Source organism: Crocodylus porosus, unplaced genomic scaffold, assembly GCF_001723895.1.
Source record: "Crocodylus porosus isolate Cpor-Errol unplaced genomic scaffold, CroPor_comp1, whole genome shotgun sequence".
Lineage (NCBI taxonomy): Eukaryota > Metazoa > Chordata > Crocodylia > Crocodylidae > Crocodylus > Crocodylus porosus.
Genome location: NW_017728949.1, coordinates 80,628,442 through 80,651,455, shown reverse-complemented (window position 1 = coordinate 80,651,455; position 23,014 = coordinate 80,628,442). Strand labels below are relative to the sequence as shown.

Here is a 23,014-nt window from a genome sequence, read left to right as displayed (position 1 = left end):
TTTCAGCCATTTTCAAACTGATTTATGTGCACTGAACATCTGTCCCTAGCCTTAGGGCCCACCCCTGCAGGAAAAAAGTGGTTCCAACTACAGACCTAATTCAGCATCCTCCATGGTAACACAGGCCTTGTCACTAAGCCATTTAAACAAGACATTTATTTATTTAATTCATAATTTTTTTAAGACCTAATAAACTACCAGTCTATCTTTCTATCATTCCACTTAAGCCGCCTGTCAGCATGACCTATGATGGATCAGGTATACTGGGAAACAAAACCATCTGCTCTGCAAGGAGAAGCTATGGATTTGCTTGAGGCATTTGGTTCATTTATAAATGAATAACACTACTCTCAGTTCTAAGCCAGTCCTTCAACACTTTCTCTAGAGTCCATGCAAATTACTGCAGTGCAAATTCTGTAGCAGTCCCAAAAATAAGGCCACTCAAAGACAGAAGATAGTTTTCAGGACTAGAAGTGTTCAGCTTGTTTCATTGTTATAAAGCCTACTATATGGGGATTGGAAATTCAAGTTGCTGTCCTTGGATATGTGCCGAGGGTGAACCGTCTCACACTTCTGGAAAGAGATGCCACCTCTAATCTCCATTTGTAAAGATGTGGTAACTCACTTCCTAGCTGCAATGATTCTCCCAAGTCAAGTGTAGAAAAGGCCTTGCTGAAACCTTTTAAAAAACCCCACATTTAACAGATCTTAAATTTGAAGAATTTTAATGCTAAAGGTGAATCTTTTGAAAGTTTTTGACTAGGAGATTATAATGGAAACTAACCTGAAGCCGCAATATAAAGTGCACAGCTAGAATACTTGCTGCTCTGCATCTTACTTTAAATTCCAGTTTCAGGTATGCATGAATAAAACATGATGTTTAAAGAACTTCCAGTACTCATTCCACTTCATAAGGCATATATGCAACATGATGATATACTCACAGACTTATAATCACATCTTTAGATAAGGTTAAGATTGACATGCTACCTCAACATAAGTAAGACGTTTAACAACAATTAATTTAATAGAAAAGCTTAGTCATTGCATCATGATCTGCTTTTTAACCCTCTGTTACACATTTATCCTTAAACTACTTAAGAACATTAATTCTATACAATTGCATATCTTTTGGGATCTTGCTTCAAAATTGTACATTTTACTTATGAAAGAAATGGTAATATTTAAATTATTTAGTGGCCAAGCACAATTCATATTAAACTGCAATATGATACCAGTCATTATTTCTGAAATACTGAGATGTATAAAAATACAAATGATTAACAGTAGAGAAACATTATTTGATTTCATAGCAGTACTGTGTAAATCGTGCATGAAATCTTGCAAATTTAGGCAAATAATCTCAATCTCAAGTGAAAGCAGTTATCCTTCTTCTTGACAAAATAGATCAGACTGTGCACCCCTTGAAATGTGTAAGTGTCAAATGTCAAACACGTAATTTAGCATCAGATGAGAGAATCATTTTACTTAGATTAGATTAAAAAAGAATCTGCTGTTAAATAGCCAACCAGCATCTCAGCAAGATGAACAAGAAGCTTGATCTCAGAAGACCAAGCTGGTTATGCAGAGAATGTTTGATGTTATAAGCCTAAGGGTTGCTGTGCTGTTTAGCTAGCAGTGATCCCAAATAAGCAATTTAACTGAGCAGGCTAGAACTCCTCGTGCTGGCTCTACCTGAAACAATATGCCTTTTAAAAGAGGAAGAAATGACACCCTTAAGATTTTTTTCAGGAGATAATGTAACTGTTCTTTTTCCATTTTCCACATATAGTACTCTGGCTATATGTGCAAAAATCCACCTTCCTTAAGTGACAGCCTGTAGCTGAAATTGACAAGTGAGAATTTTAATTCACAGAAGCTGCCTGAATTTCCCTCTAGTTCCCATGGAAACTCAGTCTGTAGTGGTGAAAATAAGGTATTCTTAATGACTGTTTTATAATTTTCACATACCTTGGTTTCCCAATCTGACATTACCTCGCAAAACCCTATTATTTCATGCTTATTAGGTAGGATCTTTCCTTGATATTCTTTTAAACAATGTTTGACTTTTTTCATGGTTAGTCTAAAAACCCTAATCTGGGCTTTACTTGGCACTGCAAGTTCTTAATGTATAGAGAGGCTACTTTGCCAACTGTAATAAAATTGTAAGTGTCTGATTGCTACTCTATTTCTATTTCTTTTTACAGAAGAAGGTCAAGCTCTTAAAACTCAACTCAGATAAAACATAGCTTACTGTTACACCATTCTGTTATCTCAGTTGTAAAAGGTTTTTGTTCCTTCCTGAACTAAAGTCTTGTGTTTGTTAGGAATGTTCATGATATTCAACTCTATACAGCTTAGGGTAGGATAAGGTAATACATGCACAAAACACATTCAGTCAAAAATTAGATAAATCATTCTCTACACATAAGGCATATAAATGCCGGTGGAAAGCATTTTCTCCAGCTTTGGCATATTTTTTTTTAAAATATTAGTCACAAACATTTTCAAGCAAGTTACTGGTTTTAGAAGACAAATCTTTAAGTATGAATGTAGAGACATGCTGTAGAGACATCCTCTTCTGAAGCATTAAATAGAAAAGAAGTTTAAAATAAAAAAATACATCATGTTTGGGGCACACTTAAGAAGCATTTTACACAGAATTCTAGAGAAACTCTGTTCATTACTATTGCTCCCATTTGCACAATTTCTATTTTTTTCCTACTTAGCCAAGATAAATAATTCATACCTCACCAAGTGAGTAATAGCGTCTTGGAATCTGGGAGTCCGGATAGATGTTTTCTAGGTACCATGAAAAGGGTTTACATTTCAGATTTTCTCTTAATGCTTTTCTTACTGAAACATCACCATAATCCACTTTAACAACACCTAGAATTTTTGAAAGAAATATATAATCAATGAACAGCATCCTTGCAGCTACACAGAAATGCCACAGATCATTTTATAATCATTTTCCAATTCCTATAATTATAATTCAGTAAGATACAACAGTATATGCTGGTGCTACAATACTGATCTTTTACAGTCATTCAATTTAGCAAATTAAAGGCTCATAAAAACAACCTTTTTCTATTATTTATAATTTATTAATCTGAAAATGTGTAGCCACATTAAATTATTTGTTCCTTTATTGGATAATTAATGGCAGATAGTATTAAATCTTATGAATTTGGTAGGTCAGAATCAAAGTTCAATTCAAAAGAACTTGAATAACTGAGAACCATATCAATTTATCCAACTTTATTGCATATGAAAATATTTGAGAGCAGCTAATGTTTCAACTTTATAGTTAAAACTGCTCCCTTTTAGCTTTAGTTTGCCAGTTGTTTTATGCGTTTTGATCTCCTTCTCAGAAAGAAAAAAACACCAAGTTTTTAAAACAAATGTTCAAAGGTATGTTGCAGGTCTGTTCAAATTTAAGAAATTATTTTAAGAGTAGTAACTTAAAAGGAGGATGGATTATTTCATGTAAAGTTCATGTATTTTAAGTTTGCTAGCTTTAAAAGGCTGACTGAAAATCAAATCCACATCACAAAACTTTACATATATAGCTGTAGCAAGGTTACTTTCTTCACTACTGAGAAAAATTCATTCTGCCTTCCTTCTGTTTCATGTACACTGAGAACTAATGGTTCAGGTCTACAACACAACAGCCAGCAGTTATAAACTGCTCCTGTTACGGACCTGCATAAATTAATACCCTCTGGAATAAGAGAAACAAGGAAGAAATTGTGTCTTGGAGGCTGCTTCTATGTAAGGATGAACCTAAGGGCACAGTCTATGGCTAATAACTCTTAATTAACCATTGTAGTAGTGTTATTTGTTTGTTTTTCTACTCTATGAACTTGCTACTTCAAGTAAACATGGGCTAGTTTCACGATATTCTTTTGGATATCTCATTGTGAAATTTAGATTCTGAAAATACCTGTTCTATTGCCACTTAAACCTTGGCACACTGGTGTTTTCTGACATTAAAGATCCCAAAAAGTACGTTTAAGATAAGCTAGTTTTGACAGTGATGAATAACTCAGCAGCTGTCTCATCTTTAATCTATAATTAGGTGCTTCCTGCCAGCCTCACCCACAGGGCTCAAACCAACAGAAGAGTACAAGTTGGGGAGACCCACTTCCAAATCCAGCCCATGTGATAGAGGCATTAACTCCCACACAGCTACCAGAATTGTTGCATCAGTGGGGCTATCACCCAGGGGATTAATGCCACTACCGCTCACCCTTCCTCACCATGAATCACCTGACTGATGAGAAACCCCCCTGGGCTGAATCCAAACGAGTACAGCGCCCCAATCTAGAAAATTCATGAAATAAGTGTCAAGATCTCATGATGTTCTGAGGAGAGCAGCCTGTCCAGCCAAACAAAATGGACTGCAATTAATCTACTCATGATATTCTGACTACCTTTTTACCTCCACCTTAGTGCTGACACAGCAAGCACTCTCTGTGTTGTGGGATGTGTTTAAGTGCTGTGTTAAAGAGATGGTGCAGAGGACTGCAGCCTTTTTACATTTTTTGTTTCTCAGGGTGAGCAGCTCTTCATGCAATAGTCAAGGTAATGAACATATGGATCACTGTAGCCAGATTTATACCCAGCAGAAAGGAGTGCAATTCCTGACCAGTTACAGATGGATGTGCATACTGGAAGGTGGTGGGGGGGGGGAAGGGGGAAGGGTTGATTGACACTGCTGGCTTGGATTTCAGTACGTCTGTGCATGGAACAGAAGCCTGTCAATGCAAGCCAGGTCCTCTAGATTGTGGACCATGTAGAGAAAAACCTTTTGTTGATACCTCACTTTCCTTTTCTCATTCATGTAATAACTTTACTTGGTGCATAGTTTTTGTCTGGTTTTACCCACATAATTACCATGGAAGAGTATTAATTGATAAATTAATTGGGTACATTTTAGATGTATTTTTCTGAGATTTAGCAATTAGAAACAAGGGAAGCTAGGACCACATGATAACAAAGAATTCTTTAGACCATCAACAAATGGTCCACAGCCTATAGTTTGAGAAATTATGCTCTCAAAAGACAAAAATGACCAAGGTCAACTCTTTTCTGTGGCTACCGCTCCTTCAGTTTCCTGAAATGACTTCAATTACTTTGCCACACTGTAGCCACTGAAAAATTGACATTAACTGGCTAAACTGATAGGTTCTTGGCATAACACAACCCAAATCGTCATTTCTGAATTTTATGATGATATTAAATGTTTTTGTGTTGTACCTGTTAATGTATTTCCCAGTTGCACTGAATTCCCTATGCATGTAAGTTCTATAGAAGGGATAGTACCAGAGTACACTGCTCCCTGTTCAGAATCTCACCTAGTTACTATAAATAAACCAATTGTATACTATTCATATGGTTCACTGTATCAGCCAGTTGTCAACTCATCAATCTGAAGAAATATGGAAAAATACCCTAGCATATCTGATGTTCACTCTTTTAGATAAATATAGGAAATGGAAGTGTAAATGGTTTCTAAGATTCCATGCTTAATTTTTATTTGGGAAAGTTCTCTGCATAATCTCATGACATCAGAGATGGATGCATATCAAGCTGGGCAAGAAATGATTTTCTTGTCTTCAAAGCTTATCAAAACTTCAAAAAAGTTCCCATTTTGTATAGAGATGAAAACAGTACCTTTTAACGAGGAGAGAAAAGCAACCTAGAGTAGCCAGTTTCCTGGCGGTTAGGGCACCCATTTGTGAGGTGTCAAACCTTGGTTGAGGACCATCTTCCGTATTTTTTCCATGTCCCAGACACCATTGCTATTGGCTATTTTTTTGGAAGCTCTTCTTACTCTCAGGCTCACACTGTTCCACTTCATAATAATAAAATTTTGCTAGAGCAGGGACTTGAATCAGGATTTCCCACTATTCTGACCATCAGACTCAGTCACTACTTCTTCCTCTGATCAAAAACTCCATCCTGGATTTGATAAATCTTTTTCAGTTAAATTTTTAGGAAAACTGCTATGATCCTACAAACATTTTTATTTTGCTGAACTGGAACTTTCCACCAGGGAAAAAATAATAATTGAAAACATTCCTACCCAACTCCATTGTGAATGTAACTGATTTTCTTTTAGATATAGGCCTTGCTGGAACATAGATCAGTGCATATACTGCTCATATAAAGGCTCTGACCAAAGCACTGACCAAAAGTAGGCCTCATTGAAGATGTAACTAATATACAAACTGCATATGCAAAACTTAGGCTGAAGTGCACATCAGTCATGCAGACTTCTCACAAGACCTGTTGATAAGGCTGGAAGGGGATGGTCTAAAACACACAAGATAATAAGGAGATGTACAAGGAGCATGATGATCTGCTAAAGATGTGTTGATGTTTCTTACGAACATAGAGGAATTATATGATACAAACAAAAGCTGTTTTGATCAATTTATAACAGGGGAACTGTAAACTCTTGGAATTTTGTACTTCATCTGCACTGAATACCTGTACTCGCTTATAAACATACACTGCAGGTTTAACAACTATCACCCTGGAATCACATTCTCTTGGACTGCTCCTGCACTAACATCAGCTTTCTAGACACCATCCTAATTCTACAGCTTGGAGGGCACCCTCAAATCAGTAAATACAGAAAACACATTGACCCCCACACAATGTCCGCAAAACCAGCAATCATCCCAAACAGTTAAAAAAAAAAAAAAAAAAAGGTAATATCTACTCAGGCCCTCAAATTCCACCCAGCAAATACACTTCTGCAGAGAAACAGACTGTTTGAATAACCCATAGTAACCTATTACTATACAAGAGCTCATACCTTTGTTTGTCACCTACCATCCACACTTAATGCATCAAAGCAGCACCAAACAACTATAGCCTGTATTTGAAAAAAAAATCAGCCCTTAAGAAATTCTCATCCCAAACAGGTCCCTGCTAATCAAGAGACACCTAATGTCAGCCAGCCCTGCCTTAAAAATACAGTCAAAACCTATCAATGCATCTCTACTGCCACAAAAAATACTCCCGACAACATCATAACCCATGAGTCATACACATCTATCCCAGAACATAGCATATCTAAGTTCAGTGAACAAAATGCTCTCATGGTAATTATGTGGGTGAAACCAGACAAAAACTATGCACCAAAATGAGTGATCACCAAACAAGAAAGATAAAAAGATAGAGATCTTAGAACACAGGTAGGGGACATTATTCACAGAAAAAAATTACTCCCTGTCTTTCTCATTTTACTCAAGGAAGTCAACAAGATGAGCGAGCATGGTAACAGAAATTCATTAGGCTAAACACTAAGCAACTCCAAGAGCTGCTCTAATTAAAGCGCCACCATGTCTCATGTATCAGTGCCCCTATGCTTAAATATGTCAGCAGGGGCTCTTAAAGTAAAGCTTGCTCAACGAGCTTTAATTCAAGTGCCCCTGCCACCATTTTTAAATGTGGGGACACTGATACACAAGATGCAGGAGGCTGCTGGAGCATGGTAATCAAAGGCTTTACTGAAGTCTAAGTAAATCACATCTACCTCATGATTTACTAATCACTAATTTTTATGATTTATATGATCTGATTTTGAAATTTTACAGGTAAATGTGCTAGGGGGATCAGCAACAATTTTCTCACATAAATGCAAGGGAATCAGACCCCTAATACAAAATGCTACTACAGTAAAAGTCCCATTAACTGGCACCTTACAAGCTGGTATACTCTATTAACCAGCATGCCAGCTTGTAAGGTAAAGTGAAACTGGAAGTGCCCACTGTGGCACTTCCGGTTTTGCTGAGCCCCCATGGCCTGGGGGCATAACAGGCTGCACAAGGCCCATCTCCTTGTCCCATGGAGCCCACAGGGCTCACAGGAAGGTCTGTGATGCCACAGGAGAGTTGGCGATGCTGCGGGATGGGTGGCGAAGCGGCGGCTTGAACAGGCAAGGACATCTGTTCAGGCCACTCAATTAACCAGCATAGTTTGTTATCTGGCATACCCCATTCCCAGGGGAAGCCAGATAACAGAGCTTTTATTGTACTTTGTAATTCTGCTCAGAATATACTTTGTATATTTACAAATATATTTTGTATATTTGTATATTCTACTCAGGCCCAGAACACACCAAATGGATCTAGACCATGCCATGATAAGAAATGCAAAGCCTGCCAACACATCTGTACCACTCCCACAATTACTACACCCCACAACAGAGCCATCAGCATCCCTGCATCTTCCAGCTGCGCCTCCAGTAATGTAATATAATCTCATCCAATGCATCAAATGCCCTGATGGAAAATACGCAGGAGAGACCAAACAACAACTGCACACCAGAATGAACGCACACCAGAAATCTATCAAAGACAAGAATACCCAATTATCGGTGGGGGCACATTTCTCTCAAGAAAACCACTCTCTCCCCAATCTCTCAGTTCTAATCCTCAAGGGGAATTTACAAAACACTTCTCAGGGACGAGCTTATGAACTGCACTTCATCAACCTCCAGGACACAAAAAATCATGGACTAAATACAGACACTGGATTTATGATGCATAACCTGCCTGACATCTGACTCCCCAGGTACCTCTCCACTATTTAAGTGCTATATTCATCTCCCTTCTCCCCCGGCCCCAAGCCTGTGTCACTCACTGATTCCTCAATTTACATGTTCATTGACTGCCTGTCTTGCATGCATACCAGCCTCTGGCTTCTTTACTATTCATTCCATCCAGGAAGAGCACACACCAACTGCAGAGACTTCCTCAGCCTGACAAAGGGTTTTTCAACCTGCTAAAACATTTGCTAAAAAATGTTTTCCCAACTATTTAAGTTGGTCTAATAAAACATACCAGATTCACCCAAAGTACCTTGTCTGCCTATGTCCTTAGACGAACACGGCTACAACCTACCTACCTCTGTAACTACTTTGTATAGAAATTCAGTAATCATCATCATCAGAATTATTAATTACTTACTTGAATTTTGTTTCTTATACATTTAACCCACAAAAATGTTTCACCATCCTCCCAAGTATCTAACTATTATCATTCTCATGAATCTGGGTCTAAGTATATCACATAATTATATAATTATAGTATATGATATAATTTTAATACTTATCAATTACAGAATATTCAATTTTATTTATTATCACAAGCTTAAATCTAGACAGTTGCTTCATTAAGCCATCTTCTGTGGGAAAAATCTCTAGCCTAATTATAACATTGAAAATCTGCTGTTTAATCAAGATATTATCAGCAACAGTTCTTCTGAATGGTGATGTTTTTGGCTAGAGCCAAATGATTAAGTGGTAGTTAAGCAGCTGTTACAGACGTGTGAAATTTTAAGCTTGAATTAACAGACATAGCTAAATACATCCTTCAAAAGATCAAATAAACTTTAATTATAGCAAAAAGGGAGCAATGGTGTGGGCTCATCTGGAGTACTGTGCCCAGTTTGGGGCCCTCACTTCAAGAAACAAATTACAAATTAGAATGGGGGACAAATGGGGAGTGACAAAAATGATTAGTGATTTGAGAAACATCACTTATGAGGAAATAGAGTTTTTTAGCTTGGAGAAGAGAAGACTGATTTGGTCTTCTAATGCTTCAGATACTTCCCTTATATATGAAGGATGGAGATAGATTATTATCTGTAGCTGGAGGGGACATGGCAAGGAGTAATGGTCTTAATTAGCAGCAGAGAAAATTTATGTTGAATATTAGGGAAAGTTTTCTCACTGAGGGTGGCTAAGCATTGGAACGGGCTACCCAGAGTTGTGGCATCTTCATCCTTAGGTGTTTTAAGAAAAGGTTAGACTGACAAATTTCACAGGGATAGTTTAGTTGTGAATGAACCTGCATTTGAGCAGGTGTTTAGACTAGGTGACCTCCTGAGGACTCTTCCAACTGTACTATTCTATGACTCTAAGACCGAGAAAAGAATAAAGACAAATCAAATAAATATTTGATTTATTCTGCATTGCTTTATTTTTATTCAGAAATCACTCTATGTTAATGAAAAACTTTTTTTAAATAAGAGTTTGAAAAGATGTCTTCTTTCAAAAGATAGAAATTTAGCTGGCAAAATACACCACCTATCAGGGGACCCTGATGCACTTGATTCCATTGCTTTGAGAAAAATAGTATCAAAGTCGGCATTCTGAGTTCTATTTAATATCTTGTTTTAGGAAATGGAAACCAATCAAAATTTTAAATGAGTAAACAAAACAAAAATAAAAGTAAAGGAGTTGGCCAGGAACAGCTGAAATACTATACAAATGATTTACACTAGTTACACTTCAGTAAGGCTGCATTTTAAAATGCTGTTAGTAAGAGATATGAGGCTATATTTTAAGTATACTTTTGTTTATAGTCTAGAAATAATGAATGGTATATCACACTAAGGATAGCACATGAATGGTATATACTAGGAGCCAATCATTGCCTGAATGAAAATGTAAGAAATAAGTAGTTTCTTAAAATAGCCCACTGAACAAGTAGGATTTACTCATCCTAAGACGTGTACAGTTGCATAACAGGATAATCTGTAGAGCAATAATAGAATTGATTAAATCTTTCAAAAGAAAAAAAATATTGCAAAATGCTCTTTTTTTGGCCAAAAATCAAAATCTTTTGCAGAACCAAAAAAAACCCCACCACAAAGCAAAAAGAAAACAAAACAAAGCAAAAAGAAAAACTTTCAGTATTATCAACCCTTTATATTTGCCATGTGGACTGCTATGATTTTCTCCCTGGTATTCTATTTTACAGATTTTTATCAAGAAAAAGTTGACATATTAAAAAGTGTAACTAGAAAATAGAAATAGGTGAGCTAAACATTGCAATTAATTTGATGACCATGGGAAAAAAATACAATGGCAAAAATACTCAAATGCTTTAATGTGAGCCAGAGTGGAAACTATAAGATATGCTATTAGGAATCAATGATCCAAACATCAGACATTGTTGTAATCTGCCAACAGTCTGGAATCATAGCTAAGGTAACTGGGACTATAATAGAAAAGTGGCAATTCCCATGACCTGGATGGAGCCTGCTGGCTGCACACCTTTCCTGCATAAGAAAGATACATTCACTTATGAGAATGTAATGGGGTAAAATATATTCCACCCTCCTGGCATGTAATAAAACTATCCCCCTTTTGAAGAACTCTAAACAATGCTCTTTCTCCTAATCATGTTTTAGAGCATTGAATGCTTTGCTTAGTTTTGACTGTTCGTTCCTCTTTTTAAAAATCCCACAAATGCATGTCGCTCTAAATAGGTCAGAGAAAAACAGAAACCTAGATGATATAGGTGTTCTACGTATACAGTACTTAAAAACAAATTCACTTGAGGATGCTTCTAAATTGGACACCTTTCTTTTACTCAAAACATCCAGCAGGTGGAACTGTTTTTCCATTAAAAACCAGCCTGGCAGTCTAAAGTTTATCAGAGACAGAGATTAAATACATGCTACCTCGCTTGTATTGCCAATATATGTGGAGCCCTACAGATCTCCCTCAGGCAGAACTGCCACTGAAGTCAATAGGATGAATCCTGCAGACTCTACCGAAACCAAATTGAACAGGAGTTCTACATGAGCAAGGCCTGTCAGATTAGATCCTAGAAACAGACTGAACAAGTTTCCAGTCACCGCGTAAGTGTGGTTCAGGCATTAGATATTTAATCCTTATAGGACAGAAACTAGCACTTACGATTTTTTTTGAGGGTCTCTTGATATTTTGAGGGGTTTTTTAACCCCTGCACATCTTGCTGCTGTTATATGAAAATATCCGCTTTCTTTTTTAAAGTAAATGTCTATCCCTCATGTTTGTAGAAGGAACTCCAAATGTAAACCAGGAAACTTAAACAAACAGGTAGTAAATAATAAAGAATAATCAACTATTGTTAAGTCAAACTCATAATTTTCTGTGGTATGCAGAGGCATAGGGAGTTCCTTCAGCCTTTGTGGATGGGTGGAGGTGGTGCCCCTGGTGCTCTGTTTGTACCCTCCATCCCCAGATATGCTGTTGGGCACAGGGCTACACCTGCTGTGGCAAAAACTCCCTAAAGGGGTGCCATTCCACTTGTCCCTACTTGCCCAACTGGTACGATGGCTCCTGTACACAGGCAGCACTTGGCTGCATCATGCTTGGCAAAGACTCCTGGGAGAGTATTCTGGCACTCCCTCCATTGTCAGCACCCATGGATGCTCCTCCACTGGGCTATAAAGGGAGCTCATTACAGGCCTTTTAGTCTGCTTGGGTGTTTGGCAGCTTGTTAACCCACTGTAAAATTACTCAGGATGAATTAAGCAAGATATCTATCTTGCTGGGAGCTTTTGACCCTAGCTGACTTCCTGCCCCTGGGGCAGGGGGCTGGACTTGATGACCTTGCAAGGTCCCTTCCAGCCCTAATGTCTATGAAATCTATGAAGCCAACAGGAAACTACCTGCATACTCATTTCCCTAATTTTTAGCCAGCATTATCCAATCTAGAAACCTAACCTGAGGCAATATGAGCCTATACTTTTTTGTTCACATTTCATCTCGAAGCTGGAATTCGCTGTACGTTAGTCATTTTGGGATTGGGGTTGGTGTTGTGGTTGAAGTACTTGCACTCTGAACTAGACTTATTTTCAGAGGTCAAATGCTCAGAACCCAACCTATCCCTTTTGGCTTCCTCCTCTACCATTGGCTTCTAAAAGGGAAGTGAAGTTCATAGAAATGTTGGGTGGCTATTCAACCACGTTTGAAACTCTCTATTTATTTTCCCATCCAAATGATGTACATAGCAAGTAAGATGGTCAAGAACCTGGTTTAAACACAGTGAGAACCTGAAAAAGCATTTCTGAGAATAATCAGGCATATTTTTTCACTTTCAAATTTTAGGAGCTATTTAGATTTCACTTAGGAGTTTCAGTAATGAGCAAATCATTAAAAGGTTGGGTTCAGGTTGGAATCTAAAATGTACCCAGCAATTCAGATATTTACAAAGAGATTACAAATCTCTTTAGTCTCCAAAACTGAGCTGGTAGTGTAATACAGATAGGTTTTCTCACGTTCTTTTTCACTTCTGTATGTAGTCCCTGTAATAAATCTGGTGAAAGAACATTCTGAGTTCTGTGTATTGACAGAAGGTAAAAATCTATCCCTAGGCACTCTAGCAGTTTATAAGGGATATTAGTTCTCCTGCCTCAGGACATAAAATCACTAATTTCCTAACAATGGAAAAAGGGGGCTTATAAGGGCATGCAGTTCATATAAACACATAACACACAATCCCTGACTGGTTGACCTTTCAACTTAAATTACACAAGTGACAAAAAAGAACGATCATTCCCATGGAGCAAAGGGGGATGGGTAGTCCAAGAGCTGCTTTAATTAAAGCACCCAGTCACATTTATTAGTGTCCCTCTGCTAAAAAAATGGTGGCGGGGCACTTTAACTAAAGGTTGTTGAACCAGCTTCAGTTAAAGTGCTCCTGCTGCCATTTTTCAGTGCGGGGCCAGTGATACACGTGATGCTGGAGCACAGTAATTACCACACTCAGGCAGACTCAATTAATCGAGTCTGCTCTGACATGCTGCAATTACAGTGTGTCAGAGTAGCCTCAGGGCATGTGTATAGGCACCCATTATTCCTTGTGATGTACATATACTGTGTATGTATGTATACTGATTGCTACTGGAAATCATCCAAAAGAACTGTGCACACCGTATGGTAGTCCTAAGAGTGATGTTGTAGCTCCGTGATGGTCAGGAATTATATGAGAGACAAGGGTGTCTTAGGGTGATATCTTTTATTGGACCACCTGTAGAGCTGGGACAGAGTTAGACAAGCTTTTGAATGCAAGACATTCTTTATCAGGCGTGACGAAAATATGCCACAGCATAGTACAGAACAATTGTGGGAGGGGGTGAGAGAAATTCCCCGGGGTAGCAGGCACACAATTAGAAGAAAAAAGCTGATTACTGGGAGATCAAGGCCTATCAAAAGGAAAGGGGGTCATTCTCACTTTGTGTGTGTGAATAATTAAGGGGTTAGATAAAATATAATAATAGACAACTGTCCATTTTTTGGATCATGGTGTATGCATAAGAGATCTAGTCAGATGCCTGATGAATCTGCTTGTGGCTGACGAGCCCAATTTGAGTGACACTGCTTGCTACAACTTTCACAGATCCATGTGTTGTATGAGTTGGAGTCCAAGTTTACAGAATGCTGCTTTCTTCTTTTCCTTCCATCCCCTGCATCAAAGCGGCTTCATGCTGATCTGCACCCAGTGCCAGATGTTCCCTCCAGATTGGACAGGATTCTGCACGCTCCTCGCAGCTTTCTACAGTGATGTTGATATTGAATGACTTCATGCTTCGCATACTTTGTGGTACTGCCATAGAGCATGACCCTGCTTTCTAGAGCCACCTCAAAATCTTAATATTCTTGAGGATATGGTCTCACCCCATTCTCCTGACATGGCTGAGCCATGGCAACCTCCTCTTGATAATTTCTAAGCATGTCAATCCTGCACAGTCCAGCACCTCTTTGTTTGGCATTCCAGTAAAATATAATATGCCATGAAGCCAATCTCATTGTTTAGTCCTTGGTTCTTAATGTCCAGCCAAGTTATGAATTTTTCTTCCCAAGTTCACCTTTTAAAGGTGTCAGGTAGATTTGCCTTGAGCAAGAGGACAGTGAGGTCAGAGAGGGAGTGATTGTTCTTTGAGAAATGTACTCTAATGGTCTCTGCCCTTTATATTTTTTCTGTGACAGTTCATTCCGGTGCATAGTTGCTGTTTAGTCTCACCCATATAGTTGCCATGAGGGCTCTTGGTGCGCTGGATCAGGTCTATCACAGTTTTGGAAAGGCATGTGTAGAAACCATGGCTTCTGATGGTTTTATGCGGGGTGTTGATAGTAGTGGTAGTGGAGATATGTTGACAAGTTAGACATTTCTGTGTTCCACTTGATGTCTGTTGGGTAGTCAAGAGTTTGCTTCTGATGATGAGTTGAGCAAGGTTAGGGAGTTGTTTGAAAGCCAGAAACAGAGGGGTTTGGAATATTTTTCTCCAGGTCTGATCTTTGGCCAGTATAGACTGTAGTTATTTCATGATTCTTCTCATCAGTTGCAGTGTGAAGTAGTAGGTGACCACCAGGAGTGTGCAGTTGCAGGGTTTGTTTGTTGGGGTTTTTTTGTATTGTAGAAGCTTACTGGATAACTCTTTCGAATATAGAGGCAGATCCGCAAAAAAGTGAGCACCATCCTGCAGCAGATCCCAGTCAGGATCCAGCAGTTAGGGGGATATGACAGATCCTGCTAGGATAGGAAAGGACTGAAAATGACATCATAGACCACCTCACTGCAGTCCACTATGACTGTGGTATGCAAATGCAGAGAGGGAGCCGCCTATGCCAGCCCTAACCTCTCTGAACACTGCCTGACATTCCCAAGCCCCGTGTGACAGGGGGCCTGTAACCCGTTACTTTAGGAGGGAGCGAAGGCAGCGTACTGTGGCTATAGGTCTTCTGGCAGCTGAATTGATGGGGAAAAGCCTTAGGACCAAGCAAACACCAGGTTCCAACTAAACATTGAAACATCAACTGCAGGGCATCTGATGGGGCATTTGGATGGCTAGTAAGGGGTGAGTAGAGACCACTAGGGGCATCCTGGTTAGAGGCTGTGGAGTGTGTCATTCTTTAGGAGGTGGTATCCCTACAGAACCACTCCAAGCACCCAGCAGAGGATGCTGCATTGCATAGAACTGAGGATGGCTGGTAGCTGGTATCTGAGTCCACAGACTGCACTGAAGGCACCTTTAGTAGGGCCAGGGGCCTGGTGAACTGAGGATATGCTAACAAGAAGAAGTCAAGAGGACTGTGCAGAGCAGGGAGCACATGTTGAAGAGGGAGGAGGCACACCCAGGATAACTGTGCTGAGGGCAAACCAACCCAGAGATCTGCGTTGAGAAGTGAAGAACCTCCAGAGCATTGCATTGAAGAGGAAAAGCACCCAAGAGGCTACTCCAGGTTCTAAAGGTAGTTTCCTTCCTTCAGGTAGAAACAAAAGGTGCTACAGAGGCCACAGAGCACTGCAGGTGGACCTGACAACCAGGGGGTGTGAGACTCAGGGGCCAGAGCTCCAAACTGTCTACACCTTGTCTCGCTCCACACCTCCAGCCCACACATCAGCCACATGCTCTCTGACACCTCTCTTCTGCACTCTTACCTTCCTGTCTTTGGCTTCTCACTTCACAGAACTTCATCTGATATTCTCTGGATTCTCCGCATTGGTTTGTTACACTATGTGGACAGGAAGCTTCCAAAACTAGGCTCCAAGAGAGAAATCAAACATCAGCTTTCCCTACAGCAAGCTGAGAACCAACTAATGGTTGAATGGACCCCTTTGCTCTCCAGACGAGTGCTCTTTACTGTTCCAGAAGAAGAGCCTGACATTTCACTGGACTCTCCAGTGAAGGCTGAGTGGCTTGTGGCACTAGACAGATTTTATTATCCATACAGGAGTCTTTGGGTGCAGTGGATTGAATGGGGTCTTTCTAATAAAATGTTTGCTGAAGAGTTGACAGATTTGGCTATCCATGCAGGACTCTTTGGATATGGCAGATTGAATGGGGGGTCTCTCTAACAAAATATTCACTGAAGAGTTGACTTACAGTCCTTCTTAACCACTAAAGCCAGTACCTTTCCTCCTGGTAATGAGCATCGTTCCCTGCAAACACTCTTTCAAGAAATGGGATTACGAAGCTAGTTGGGACAGGATTAGTCTGTCTGCCAAAAAGCAAAGAGGAGAAAATTTTCAGTGTCTGATGGGGGTGGAGTCTGTTCACAGAATCAGAAATAAAAATCTGATTTTTCACTGCACAGAAAGAAACCTGACAACTGAGAAGAGGGATTTGCTTCCATGAAAGGCAAATCTCACTGATATCCCTTTTTAGGTGCTTTTATGGTTATTTCTGACAATTGTGAAGAGGAATGTGCAAGGACACTGACAGAAAGATGATCTCTAGCTAAGGTAAGTCTTGTTTAAACGAGGGCACTGTAGAGTGAAAATCTCACTATTTATGTCTGGTACCATCAGACACATCCTAGGACCCCTCCTAGGTTCTGTCTGGGCCTCGTCAGGTGCCCATTGGGACAGGTGGGTGCTTTAGCATTTGGTGAGCACACATGGCCCCAGATGATGCCCCTTCTGGTTGGCTCTACCTGCATATGTGCAGGTGCATACGTGTGATGGCTGACAATGCCACTGACAGCCCTGAAGTGTCCTGTCCTGCTCCCTGTGGATCTCACAGCAAGGTCTTGGTCTCCATCCCACCATGAAACAACTGTTTTAGAAAAGCTCTGAGCAGCAGAGACTGCTGGCTGTGAGTAACTCACCTGCACCATTTCCACCTCCCTGCTCAGTGATCAGCACGCTCTGTGAATGCTCGATGCGGCCCACAGACTCAGGGCCCCAGAAATATTGCAAGCTTGGAAAGGAAAATATGGTAAAGAAGCAAGGCATTGCTCAAAGTAATGTTTTGTATACCATCCATTGTGGGGCAAAATTTCTGCTGGGATAAGCACAGCACAAACCCAATTCCAGCCAGTGCATCCTAAAAAAGAAGACAGCACATGTTAACCTAACCTCTGCCATGGCAGAGCCCTTGCCTACCCTGCTTTTACCTCTGCCATGTTGGAGGATGTTCTTGCCTGCAATCTGGAAACTGGGGCTAAACACTAATATATAGAAATTAAGTGATGAGCAAGGGTAGTTCTCTAAACCATCTGTCATATCAGGCAGCGCACTAGCTACCAGATCACAAGAAACACAGCAAATATTGCCATGTGGTGTTTGCAGCCAAGTGGCATGTAAAGGGATGCCCAGAAAGAATCTGAGATTCACTGGAAAAGGTGACACAGCTTGTGACTGTATTACTTGTCACACTGAACCTCTAACTGCAGGGAATCCTAGGACATTTAGCAATGGGGGGAATCCCTTGCAGTACAGCTCCTGTGGAAGCTGCCCTTTCTAGGTACTGGAGACTGCAGAATGCGTCTATACTACCTCCACAGGAATCCCAAGACTGCAACCAAGAAACCAGATGTGCCAACATGCTCCTGGCTTCTCACGTGCCCCTTACTGTAACGTGTCCTGTGTTGACTTCCTGGCACATATGCTCTCAGAATTGCAGTATCAAGCACTATTGGGCACACCTGGTACCACTCTTTGGGCAACTACACAACTCTTCTTCAGCACATAAAACCTGAAGAGGGCAAGAAATAGTTTAAAATTACCAGAAAAATGGTATCATTCACCTGTACTTGGATCCAGACCATGGGGTCCCTCACAGGCTAGATCTGGATCTTAAGCAGTCTCATGGTCTATATCGAGACCAACAGCAGTGGGTCAAGTAGGGTAATGGGGGTTAACACAGCCATTGCTCACACTCCCCCATCATCAACCAGGCTGCAAAATTGGGAATTCAACCCAAATTCCTGGCCCTTCTGGGAGTCCCACAGGAGATGTCTTTGACACTCCTGGTATAGAGATATTCATAAATGTAGATTAGAGACTTGAATTTGAACCATGATAACTTCAGGTTCAGACATCATGCAGATCCTAAACGATTCTTCAGGTTTAGGTGCTAGGCCTGTGCCTCTTGTCTTGTCAGAGGAACCCTTACAGCCAAATGGAGTAAGTGTGGGAAACCCATGAGGGGAATCATGCAGACATTTCCTGCTATGGACTGTCCTATTGGAGGGAATAATCTGACCCTGTTTGCATAAGCATTGATTTGGAAGAACAGTTGATGAAGGAGCTCGGATTTCTAGATTGGATGGTTCTGCCTGCCACAATTCCATTTTACTGTAGCTTACTTCAATGCATGATTTGCATTTCAAAATGTACCTACAGTGAATCCATCGGATAACTTTAAATAGGAAGATGATTATATATGACCAGTAAATAAACAGGTAAAATGTCATACAGAATTGCTTTTGGAATAGAATCGTTGCAATCGTGTATGGAAAGAAAATAATAGAAGATTGAAAAGAAAAAAATGCTTTGTGCATTAATGACAAGCGTGTCTTCGTGGGACTGCAAATGTAACAGAGACATGAACATTGAGAAGTTCATTGCTTAAGACCCCTGTAATGAATGAGGATAATGTCATGCATATAGATGAAATGAAAATAAGGAAACTATCAGATAAACTTATTTAGCAAAATAAATTCTGACAGCCAGTTTCATCAGTTCCATAGCCCAATGTGGATTATAACATTTTTTTCCCTCCAAAATTGGATATACAGAACAAAAATGTCTACAGAACTGTACTACAAATTCAGACTGATGTTATGGTGTCATCACTATATACATATATTGTGAATTCTGTGTTTGTGAAAGATGCTGGCTTGATAGTTCTGCAGAATGGAGTCCTCTGCTCACAGCACAGTTAGACTGAAATTTCCAAGTGAGCAGTGCTTCAGGGTGCCACAATTTTTGGGTGCACCATTTACATGGCTTATCAGGCTCTGATTTTGGGGTGGGGGTTACTACTGAAAATCAGGACCCATTAATGTATCTCACAATTGATATTCAAATATGGAAGCATGCAAAAATCCCCAGTCACTTCTGAAAAATAGGAAGGCCTTAAAATTATGGGCAGCTGATATGGGCTTCCCTCATATAGCCTCACACACAGGAGATGAGCAGAGATTTTAGTTTCCATATTTAGTCATTAGATGTTCTGCCACCAGTATTGCTAGTTACTGTCTGTTGTGGAAGTATTTTTTATTTAGAAGTTGTTTGAGAAGAAGAGTTATTTTTAACATTTCAGTTTATAAGCATGTATAAGGGCATTTCACCTCATTAGCTCAAATCGGCTTAATGCTTGCCAAACAGGTTATTATTCTAAAACAACTTGTCCTTTGCAGCCCTGAGAGCCTTCTGTTTCACCTCACTCAGAATGCTGAACCTTGTACTGCAGTTAATTAGCATTTGATGACTGGTTTATTGGTATTTCTTTTGCTCGAGTGCATATTATAAATTTTGGTTAGGAAACTTGACAGTACTATTGAAAGGCAAACTCCAGTTATGTTTTTTCACCTCCAATACCACAGTCATTTGACAACTGTAGCTGTCTTCTAAACAAGACAGAAACAAGTAGAAAAGCAATGTCATCATCAGATATCCATGCTGCTCCCCAGGATGTGAAGTATTCTCTTCTGTAATTTTCCATGCTAGATCAGAGCAGCAAATTCAAATTTAAATTGCAGCTTACGGGGTTGAAAAAGTCTGATGGTAGCTTGAAGACGTATCACATCTGAGATCTGAGACAGCCTAGAAATGGTTCCTTTACTTTTAATCTGTTTGTGTTACCACTTGTATGAATTTGGTTTTCAGAGAGCCTCTCAGCCTTTGATGTAGAATAGAGACATAGCTAAGATATGTATTAACTTTTCTTTAATTGTATGAAAAATTATGATCTTACATACTTCACATTCAGAAACAAAAAAGGAAATATCTTCCTAGGAGACATTTCAACTTTACGATGAAATATGTCATTTACCAGGGACTATCAAAAAATAAGTCAGGAAAATGCTGCAAAAACTCAAGGAACAAACTTAAAAGAGTAGTCCAAGGCCAACAATAAAATAATATATGTAGATTTCTTTGAGGGTTTACACAAGTTACATGTTTTGCATGATAAGCCCCTGAAGTTGCTTTACAGCCATGACATAATACACGTTCACAGTTGCAAAGCGCTTTAAAAATAGCCAATCACCTAAAAAAAATTATCTTTCAATAAATCAGTCATTAGCTGAAGGCGCTCTAAAGCAGAGTGTCTTAGGGAATCTCTGTTCAGGTTCCTAGTGAGGGTTAAGTGTGGGTGATTCTGCCTGCATCCCATGTGCCTTTGCAGAACCGAGCTGGTGCTTTCCATGATGTCCAGGGGCTGCCCCACCCCCCAGGGGCTGTCACAGAAGAGAGTCTCTTCCTCGTGCAGCAGGGAGAGAAGGAAAGGGGAAGGTGGGGGAAGTTACCCCTGCTGGGGTAACCCCTGCCCCAGTTCTGGCCACGGCAAAGTCCAGCTGGCATCTACATTCTGCCACTGTCAAGAGACCTGGCCAGGGGGCCAGGGAAGGGAGCCCCTGTAGCCTCACAGGCCCAGGTTGGCTCCCCACAAGACCCCAGCTGGGGTACCTTCCCCCAACCCGCTTCCCTCTCCTCCTGCTGCACAGGGAAGAGATTCTCTCTTTTCTGTGACAGCCCCTGGGGGCACAGAGGAGACTCCTGGCCCAGCCTGGCTCCCTCATGGCCAGGGTAGCTGGGTGGGGCCCATGAGGCTGGGGAGGGAGGGTCTTCCTTCCCCCACCTATCATCCAAACCTCTTGACAGACGCATATAACTGCTGGTTGGGCTTTGTTGCAGCCGGAGCTGGGGTGGGAGGGCAAGGGGGCTGAGGAGAGGGGCAGTTTGGAAGCCTCCTGGGAGGCTGCTGGAGTGTCCCTGCATGCTGGCCAGTGCCAGCAGGTTCAAGCTCCTCACCCCACCCCTGAATGCAACTAGTGAACATCTGTTAGGTTCAGGGATGCCCTAACTCATGGCGCTTTGTGCAAAACACCATGTTTGTTGTTGCCTTAACTTGGGGTATAAAATTATGGTATATAATCCATCTACTTCATGGCAGTCCACTTCATTTGTTACTTCTGCAAATAAAAAGATTGTTTGCATCTTTCTTCTAATTCCTTAAAATTTGTGAGCCCCTGCCATGAAGTAGGCAGGTTACAGACTACTTCATGGCAGGGGATCACATATTTTAGGGAATTAGAGGAAAAATGCAAACATCTGATTTATATGTTTGCAGAGATAATACAACACCAGAAATTAAGAATAATAGTATGGTGGTTATATTTTTAACTGAGAAGCAATATAAAAGACAGTACACTTTGATGTTCTTTTTATGGGCCAAATCAGAAATACTGACTCTCAATTTAAATACTCTGCAGTTTATAAAAATGGCACCCAGTGTTTCTGCACTCTATGTTTCATGCTTTGCAGTTTTTAGCAGTGAATTGCTAAGCTCCAATTAACTATATTCTCAATCTGATGTGCCCTACAAATTGAAAACTCTACTTATATACAATCAGGAGATTTAGATTGCTTTTGACTGGATTAAAAAACAACTACATAATTACACACATTTTTTTATTCCTGGCTAAATAGATTGGCATAGAGAGAACTCCGTTTCATTCCATATTTACATGGTAGTACATACATGCGCAAGCACACATATGTTTCTCCTGCAAGTAAGAACTTAATTTGTATTGATCTTGAGTAAACCTTTATATTACCTTCTACTCAATTTAAAAATAAGATATGAAGAATCAACGGATGCTCAGTGTCAGCTTGCAATGTGACCTTGCACATGAAATTATTAGTATGTGGCTCCATCTACACATTACACTTTGAGTTAATTATGCCTTAAGTGATCACCTGACCACACTTTCAATCAATTAATGGCACGATAAAAAAAGAAAAGATATGAAGTTATTCCACCAAATATAGAAATCATAGAAAATTAGGGTTGGAAGGGACCTCAGGAGATCATCTAGTCCAACCTCCTGCTCAAAGCAGAATCATCTCCAACTAGGTCAGGCTGGGCAAAATTCGGTCTGCGGGCTGGATACGGCCTGCCAGGCCGTTCTTTTTAGCCCACAGGGCCCCTAAAAAATGACAAGGTGTCAGTGACAGTAGGACCTAAGGGGAGCTGGCTGCAGGACCTAGGGGTGGCAAGACCCAGCAGCTGCAGCAGCAAGGCCCACCTGGCCCCATTCCACCCCCAGCTGGAAGCCTCTGCCCCTGGGGCTGTTCCTGCCTCCTCGTGCCAGAGGGAAATTCAAATATGGAAAATAAATATTTATCTGCCTTTGGCTGCCTGTTGAAGATGACAGGACCCAGGGGGAGCTGGCAGCAGGACTAAGCAGCTGCAGCAGCAAGGC

General features: G+C 40.3%; 1 protein-coding gene across 1 annotated transcript in view; it reads right to left on the bottom strand.

Moving 5' to 3' along the window:
• The window catches only part of GALNT13 (polypeptide N-acetylgalactosaminyltransferase 13), a 176,964-nt gene that overhangs the window by 64,835 nt on the left and 89,115 nt on the right, over positions 1 to 23,014 (bottom strand). Inside the window, exon 8 of the mRNA XM_019553614.1 lies at positions 2,750 to 2,889. Coding sequence (XP_019409159.1) covers positions 2,750 to 2,889 — 140 coding nt within the window. The remainder of the gene's footprint in view (positions 1 to 2,749; positions 2,890 to 23,014) is intronic.